This window comes from Helianthus annuus, chromosome 2, assembly GCF_002127325.2.
Source record: "Helianthus annuus cultivar XRQ/B chromosome 2, HanXRQr2.0-SUNRISE, whole genome shotgun sequence".
NCBI classification, from domain to species: domain Eukaryota; kingdom Viridiplantae; phylum Streptophyta; class Magnoliopsida; order Asterales; family Asteraceae; genus Helianthus; species Helianthus annuus.
Genome location: NC_035434.2, coordinates 171923744 through 171932811, shown reverse-complemented (window position 1 = coordinate 171932811; position 9068 = coordinate 171923744). Strand labels below are relative to the sequence as shown.

At 37.9% G+C, this 9068-nt stretch overlaps 1 protein-coding gene across 1 annotated transcript; it reads right to left on the bottom strand.

The window, feature by feature from the left end:
* Positions 1–2713: 2713 nt before the first annotated feature.
* On the bottom strand, positions 2714–4716 carry LOC110907815 (polygalacturonase). The gene is made up of 3 exons (XM_022152742.2): positions 4285–4716; positions 3892–4181; positions 2714–3173 (listed from the first exon to the last, which is right to left on the bottom strand). Exons 1-3 carry the CDS (start codon positions 4714–4716, stop codon positions 2726–2728), a joined length of 1170 nt encoding a protein of 389 aa, XP_022008434.1. The 3' UTR covers positions 2714–2725.
* Between the last annotated feature and the right edge of the window lie 4352 nt (positions 4717–9068).

Here is a 9068-nt window from a genome sequence, read left to right as displayed (position 1 = left end):
ATTAATATGTTAACGGTCATAACAGATATTTACAATATTAAAAGTATTTAAAGTAACAAATATCATAATCATGTAGTTATTAAAATATAACCTCTTTAGTTATTGGTTGTTACTTCACAGGAGTGATTAAAAAACACCTATGTAACGGGACCCGGGGCGGTGCCCTTTTGTTCCGTGATAAACCTTTTCAACGCGTGGAAAACTGTACAAGACCATCGCCACCATCATCTATCACGCACCATTTTACATAACTCGTGATTTTTTTAACGCATGATAGTTTTTATGTTGTGAGGGTAATTGTTGGTTGGGGGGAATTTATTGGGTGTGGTGGTGAGTGATGACCATTTCCACTAAAAAAGGTTGTGAGTGATGGAATAATGGTTGATGACATGACGGAACTTGATTGGATGTTGTGAGTGAAAAGTGAGTGATGAGTGATCACCACCCCCTCCCCCTAATGAATTGGTTAGTTAAGGGGATAATCATGTTGTGCCGACGACTTGAATTTTTTAAACATCTATGTAATGAATTGTGTCAAAACTCAAAAATAACTACGTAACTCATTTATATAAATGGTACAAACGGGTTGGTAAATCACGAGTTGGCAATTTTATAAATGGTTTGTACTCAGGTTAAACATGGCGTAAATAGATTAACGAATGGTATACAAGTTACAATGTACACATAAAAAATTTAAAACACCATGTACAAAATTTACAACACTATACCTAAAAATCTTTTCAGACATATCAGAAAAAAATGTCTTTTTAGCTAAATTATATACTATATATATTAACTTTAAACGGGTTGACAAATCAATTTTAGCATAACCCAAACAAAACCCATCAATTAAATGAGACTAAGAAACTTAAAACTGACATGATTATTTCGGTGTCGTGTTACAAATTTCAATAACGTTGGATGTGTTCGTGGGGTCAGTTAACGTACAATTGACCTTATCGTACGATGCTACGCGATTAGAAATCCACACGTTATAAACCTCAAAAGACCAAAACCCGCATGTTATATTCAGTGGCGTCTCTGAGAATTCACGTACCCTGTTCGAGCTCGAAAAATGTGCCCATATGCTTGAGACTTCACCAATTCTTCTGCTCGTTTCCTTTTTTGACGTTTTTGCCATCCGGATGCTTGTTTAGGAGCCATTAACGCCTAAAAATCAGTGTTGTAAAAATCGCGACTAGGCGGCGACTATTCGGCGATTAATCGCTAGTCAGCCAGTAATTGAGTAATTTTTCGTTAGTCAGCCCATTAATCGCTAGTCGGGCCTAGTCGGTCCTAGTCGGGCCAGTCAGCCATCCAAAAATAGGTGATTCTGGCCAGATTCCGGCAAAAACCTCTAAATTCCGGACAGTTTCCTACCAAACCATGTGAATTCCAACAATTAATCTTCTATACTTAAACAATGAGTTGAGTAAGAGTTAAAACCTAGCTACTTAAAATATTTAACTATAAAAATATGTATACGTATACATAAAACTGAAAATTGCATATAAAAAACCCGATTCAATTAATCCCGATTAATCCCAAGTAGTCGCTAGTCCCCACCTCACTGGCCGACTAGCGACTAGCGAGTTCTCCAACCTTGCTAAAAATAACAATCGATGTTCACTTAACAAGATACGGGTTCAATCAACAATTAATAATCACAAAAATTAACAACAATTAACCGACTAACAACAATCAACAATCAGAATCTGATGTTAACAAACAATTAACAATCACAACAATATCATCAAGTATCAGAATCTGATGACAAATAACAATAACAACAATTATCGAACCTTTTAACTTCATGCTGAAAACAACCAGCAAATCAAACAGTGAAACAATTACGAACATATGAAATCAAACATTCAAACAGTGAAACGATTACCGAATTACGCACTGTGTCGTCGAGTTCTGAACTACGATGTTCGTTCTGTCTTCTCACTTCTGTGTTGTCGTTCAATGAATCAATGGCAGCCCTGCAATTCCTTCTGTCGTTTCAGTTTCCGTGTTTTTTTTTTATTTTTTATGTTTTAAAATCTTATTAGTATTGGGTTGGGCCCAATAAACCTAATGTATCTGGGTTAAATTATAAAACATAAAAAGGTATTTGATAATGGGCCTCTATATTGGATTTGGTATGTATTTATAATTTTTTTTTAAAATCCCGTGCCCCTCGAAATCGCGGGCCTTGTGCGGAAGTCCTCCCCGCACACCATAAGAGCCGCCCATGGTTATATTTATCAAACTCGGATTCCCATGATCATAAAGTCGGACACACAAACTCAGACTCACAGTTTGGTTGTCCGCATGTTATATCTCAAAATCGCATGGTCATAAACTCGGACTCCCAAACTCGGACAACCAAATTGTACAAAATCCGCTTGTTATATCACTCAATCCGCATGTTATTTACTAATCGCGTACGCATCATACATTAAGGGATATTATACAATACACTTTCTCTGTCTATATATATTTTAAAACGTACTTTAGAAAGGATTTGAAGAAATTAAGGTGCGACAATTGTGCATGATACATAGGGTAGATAACACATAAATCTCTCTTTTATCTTTCATTCTTTTCACTTTCTTTCGTTTATCTCAGCTTGGAGTTATGCATGTCATTTATACAAATTAATAAATGGGTTTCAAAAATTCAACCCGCTAACCCGAAACCTAAAGCATGCCTACTCAACATGATTGACACATTACAACAGTTACAGGCAACTTGTAGGTTGAAGTAATCCAGAAGCAGTTCCTGCAGCATACGAGCAAGACGAATTCGCTGGTTGACCTCCAAATTTAAGGTCAACATCCTTTAACACAATTCCGCTACACGGATTCCCCTTGCTGCAATCAAACTTCACTGCCACGCGTGTTGCTGATGTTCCATGCACGTTTTCGTACATCACGTTGCTGATCTTTACTCCTGAAGCCTCATTGGGACAGTTGTTATTATTCGGACAGTAATTTCCGTCTATTATGATCGGGAACTTAACGTTCATCATCGTTGCTCCCTTGAAATGAACACCGTTAACGAACCCATTGCTACTCCTCGCCCATGCTTTTATCCTCAGACCGTTCGTTGTACCTACGAATGTGGTCGTTTTTACTGTTACATTCTGGACACCGGGTTCTTCTCGTTCCCACCCTAGACTTCCAATGCTGCATCCAGAAATCAAATGTATAATCATTAGCAATTGTTATCACGTGGGATAGAGGAAAAGTTTGCTTTTATATCACCCCGCCCAAACCCTACATTGGGTGGGATATTAGTGCGGGTACGTTTATTTGTCTATATACCATAGTTGTTAAAAGCCATCGCCTCTTGCGCCTAGGCCCATTTTTCAGGCGAGGCGAGGCAGTTGCGCCTTAAGTCGAGGAAATTGCGCTTTAATTCTCCAGGTGATGGTTCAGGTGCGTATTCCGGCGAGATTCCTAGATTCCGGAGAGTTTCCGGCCAAATTTTCTAAATTCTGGCAAGATTCTAGCCAGATTCGTACTTTTATCTAAGGAAAACTACTTTTCTGCACTAATACACTAATATTTTAGAACTTTTTGTACTAAATGAATGATATAAAGTGTTATATAATAGATTTTGTTTATTTTATATAAAGAATAGTATTCATTTTATTTTTTTTTAATTTTTTTCATTATGCGCTTTATTTTTCTCAGGCCCTTGTTTTTTTTGCGCTTTGCACCTAGGCTCCAGGCGAGGCCTATGCGCCTTGAGTGCGCCTAGCGCCTTTAATAACTATGCTATATACATGTGTGTGTGCGCATGTGTTTTTCTTAACCAAAGTGGCGTATTTCAAGAAAGTTGTTACCAAAACGGTGTGTTTGAGAATTCCGAAAAAGAAACTTATGTGTTAGTTAAGTGTACCTTATGCCGTGACCGGGTCCACAAACCACCTTTTCTATCCAGATATTAGAGTTTCCTGGGCCTATCGAGACGCAGTCGTCGCCTGTTGAGATTTTAGAGCTCAAAATGGTGATTCCTGTGGAATATGTTAAATGGATGCCGTCTGTGTTCGGGCTGAGCCCAGGTGCTACGATGCTAACTCCTTGTATTTTCGCGTTCTTGCAACTATAGAGCAACATGTGAAACATTTGGCTGTTTAATGACCTTAATTTACTGATCACTATGTTTTGGGAGTGGTAGAAGCCAAGCGTCTGCAACAAATACATGTTCGTTATAATTTCATGAAAAAAAAAAGAAAAAGGAAAATATGTACACAAACACGCGATGTATAGTTGTCGAAGTGTATGGTCTTACCGTAGATCCTTTAGGACATGCTTTTCCAGATGTTTTGCAGGCCCATAGAGAAGATCCTTGGGCATCAAGGGTCCCACCGTTTATGGTAACACTCTTAACTACGTAGAACTTGATCCAGACTTGCGCGTTGCCAATAGCGTTATAACTAGATGGTGCCACCAAGGTACCAGCTATGTTGAATGTGATGGCTCGGCTCTTGCATCCTTGACCAGAGAATGTAAGCGCCGAGGCAATCAAGTACCTGCCAGCTGGCACATAAATGCTAGCGGGAGTGGTAGAGTTACATGACAAATTCCATGCTTTCAAGAACGCGTTCTTTGAGTCTGAGCGGCCGTCTGGCTTGGCTCCAAAAGTTTGGACATTGTATGTAACCGTTGCGGATGATAACCGAAAAACTAGAAAAAGCAAGACCATGATATGTTTGATCACCATGATAACTGATATGTGTATCTCCTCTCTATACTTACTTTGAAGTAGTTGCTTAGTTAGTTTTGTATGTTATGTACTTATTGATTTGGTTATTTATAGTTATAGTTAAGAAGATAATAGTATTGGTAGAAGTACATGCAATGATCAGGGTTTGCATTATTTGATAATGATTGATAAGAAGTAGTCCGTATGAATAGGAGTACAAACTGATCGAATGTCAAATGGGTGGCAACTTGAAAGGAATATTAATCATGTAAACACTAATTAATATTATATCATTAGGTAGAGTTATATTATTTGATACAATATAATATTTCCTACTACATGATACAATAAAAAAACCAAAAAGTATAACGACTATCAAAACCCAAAGCTAAGTAAACTTTCAAAAACTACTATTAAAAATGAACGATTAGTCAATGCTTGTAATATCCTATAATTTGGCTTTTTAATCTTTAACAATTTGTAATAAGATGTGCCTTTAATAATTGCCTATAATTCCAACAAGTATAATTTGGAATTAGATGAGCATTTAATAATGAAACTAGCTCATGACTAATGGTAGGTGATTCTTTATTTAAAAGTGGATATAGGCTGGTAAGCTGGTGCATATGATCCCACATGGGTTAGACTTTAGAAGAATGTCAACCTCAACAAACTATAATTCCAATGCTTTACAATATAATAACTACATTCTAATTCTTCTAACAAAGATATGATAATAATATTTATATATAGTAATCCAAATAATTTTATGGCACAACAATAATATATGTTACTAGATAATCTTGAGCATAGTTAAGGTGTAACCACAAAAACTCCCATGATTATAGCCCGTCACGCAATTCTCTACATACGCATTTGTAGCGATCAATGGATCTAGCATTGAGCCTCATTAAAATCTCAAACTGTAGGATCGTATTCGGACCCGAACGAGTCGATCAGTAGAGTTTTGCTCAGTTTGAACGGCGGAAACAGACAAACTGAGGTCAATTCAGCACACAAATCACTTTTAACTGTTGATTTGATTGATATAATGACGTTTTACAACGTGACGACACTTTGCTAGTACTTCGTGGCTCAAACCGGAAACTGTTACATGATTCCGCTCCAAATGGCCTATATATAGGCGAGCAGATTCCGCTTGAACATGTACATGTTCATTTCAAGCGGAATCAGCATATATTTGTTAGGCCTCCTAATCCAAGATCTCACTTAGCTAAAGCAACCAACAGGTGTGCGGAATCCACCTGATGATCAACCACTGTAGATGAAACACTAGAATGCAAAGATTTGTGAGAGAAATCAAGAATACACTGAGTATTCTTGATGAGGAAGATGAATGACGTCACTCACACAAAGCAGCCGCCAGACAAAACACACACAATGATTAGGGTTAGGTGCACAGAATTTCACACAGAATCGCCGCCTTGTCTATTCCACATAAAGGTATAAACACAAGGCAAAACCCGGACTTTCAAGACAAACTAGAAAGCCCGGACAAACAAACTACACAAGCAAAACTCTGATATTTGTCCTAAACAAAACTCAGACAAAAGTTTATCCTAAAACTTGGACAAAATGTCCAAGGATAAAGCTAGGACTATCTTTCAACATATGTACAATAAAGACCCTATAAAATGGGAGACATGCACTTATCACCTAAAGTGCATTAACAAACTCCCCCTTGATCAGTGCATGGTCTTCATTGGTCTTGAGATCTTCATACTCTCTTCGAGAAGCTGCTTCCTGCCCAGACCTTGTTCTTCACACAGAACTGAACCACCTTGATGAACTGGTCCGCTAGAACACGATCTTCTTCATTGTATTTTAGAGGCAGGCGCCGAAGCTTCTTCAGATGTGCTTCCCTTAAGTTGGCAAGCCAAATTGGATCAAGAATTTTCGCAATCTCATCAGACACTTTCTTCTCGAAAATCACTGCTTCCCCAGTCTTGAGATGCACGATCCAGACGCACACAGCTTCTCCAAATCTTCCATCTTGGGATGAACTATCCAGACGCACACAGCTTCTTCAAATCTTCCATCTTGTGATGAACGATCCAGACCTGAAACACTTAACACCGGATTAAGAATCTTAACCCCGGAGACATCGGCCCAAACCTGGATCCCAAAATTAAATTCCAATACCCCAGAATAAACAATTGAAATATTAAACAACCAACATTTAAAAATTTGTATTTCAAAACACGATCATTCAGAACAAGTTACTTTAAAACTTATACTTTTGGAAAAATATCACAACTTGGAACCAAATTTTATCGAACCACCTTAAAATGACGAAAATACCTACACACACTTAGATGTATCTTGCACGACTGATTTTCATATGAAAGACTTATTTTAAGTTACCGAATTTGATGTTTAACACCTTATTAAAGAATGTTCACAACCCTTAGAGTATTTTTCAGAATGATAACTCGCACATAGAAACAAGAAAGCAAAATCTTTTTGTTGTTTTTCAATTTTTGACTGAAATGGAGATTAAACCTACGAACGTATTTACACTAATTATCTTTTTGCGAAATCGGAGCAAAGGAATCATATCGGTTTTACTGTCAGTATCAGACACAAGAACCATAGCATTTAAATTTAATCTTTTAGAATGATATTGACAGTTCAAGACGTTCAACGGTATTGTGGTCCACTTAAGTTTTAGCACGCTTTCGAACACTGTTTTCGAGATATGGAATTAAGTGTATTAATAGCTGACAGTAACTATGTTTACCCACCTCAGAATATACTCCCGTATCAAGGTATGCACGAGAGATCATCTTACTGGTGAGTATACCATTTATCATCTGTTTTGACGTATAAGCTGTTGTGAGATACTCACTTATTTGGAATTGAAAACAAGTCCTTTGTGATAGAATCACTTATTGAGGAGGAACTTTAATTTCAGATGCAAAGGGCACAGGAGCAAGTCCGTGAACAGGTTAGTACCATCGTACAGACAAAGAGACGAACTTGACTCCCGCATTGTTTTGTGGGACATGTGATTGTTTATCACTTATTTGGGTCGAATGCATCATGTATTAAGGATATTTACACGTATGTATGGTATCATGGAAGATCTAGACTTGCGTCCCCGTTATTTTCCGGTAAAAGAAACAACCATGATACCCAGATGATAAACAACATAAAGACCACGTATCTCAGAACCTCGGCAATCAATCAAACGAAATTACGGTACCAAGACCATATATCCGAGAGATATGCCACACAAGTTACGCAGTTCATTATGTTTATATACCAAAGACAGGTTCTTATTTACGCGTAAAACCTACCGAAGCAACGTATAAGGAAGCTGTCACAGTTAACGGTTGATTTTATATATATAACCATAGTCCTGCACCAGATACGACTAACCGATGTACTATCATTTCCCTTATATCTCAACACGACTTCATTTTAAAATTTTCAAATGTTTTTGTATTTTTCTGAAATTTATCCTACAACTAAGTAAAATATTTTTGGAGTTTTTCAATTTTTCGAAAACGATAAGAACTGTACAGAAAAGATAAAATAAAGTTTCTATGCGAGTTTTGAAAGCATTTTACTCTGGGTTGATCATGCCAATCATTCGGACCAGATTTTCAAATCTAGCCCGATCGAATGTTTTCGTAAACAGGTCGGCAAGATTATCCAAGGTGTCTACCCTAACCACTTCTATTAAACCCTTCTCAGCACAGTCGCGAATAAAATGATGCCTAACATCTATGTGCTTAGTGCGTGAGTGATTAACTGGATTGTTTGTTATGGAAATGGCAGAGTTGTTATCAACAAGGATAGGAGTTCGAGTAAAATTCAAACCGTAGTCCCTCATTTGCTGCTGAATCCACAAAACCTGAGCACAACAACTTGAAGCAGCAATGTACTCGGCCTCGCACGTGGATAGAGAAACGACAACTTGCTTTTTGCATTGCCAAGAGACAAGACGATTCCCAAGAAGTTGTGCGCCGCCAGAGGTTGACTTTCTGTTCATCGGGCACCCTCTGAAATCTGCGTCAGCATACGCCATCAAATCCAGACCACCTTCAGCTGGATACCACAATCCAAGCTTAGGCGTCCCTTTCAGATATCTGAAAATACACTTGACTGCTTTCAAGTGAGACTTCTTCGGAGTTGATTGGTACCTAGCACACAAACAAACAGAGAACATAATATCTGGTCGTGAAGCAGTAAGATACATCAGTGAACCTATCATTGCTCGATATAGAGTCGGATCCACTTCAGGATCTTTCACATTATCGGGTGAAAGCTTGAGATTTGTCGGGAGAGGCGTGTCATAGGGTAAGCTATCTTCCAATCCAAATCTTTTGAGAATCTCGTGGACA

Coding starts and splice junctions, on each gene's coding strand:
- LOC110907815 (XM_022152742.2), bottom strand. CDS start 4,716: ATGGTGATCAAACATATCATGGTCTTGCTTTTTCTAGTTTTTCGGTTA. Junction 4,182..4,284: donor CATGTCCTAAAGGATCTACG/GTAAGACCATAC, acceptor TATTTGTTGCAG/ACGCTTGGCTTCTACCACTC. Junction 3,174..3,891: donor GGACCCGGTCACGGCATAAG/GTACACTTAACT, acceptor TTCTGGATGCAG/CATTGGAAGTCTAGGGTGGG.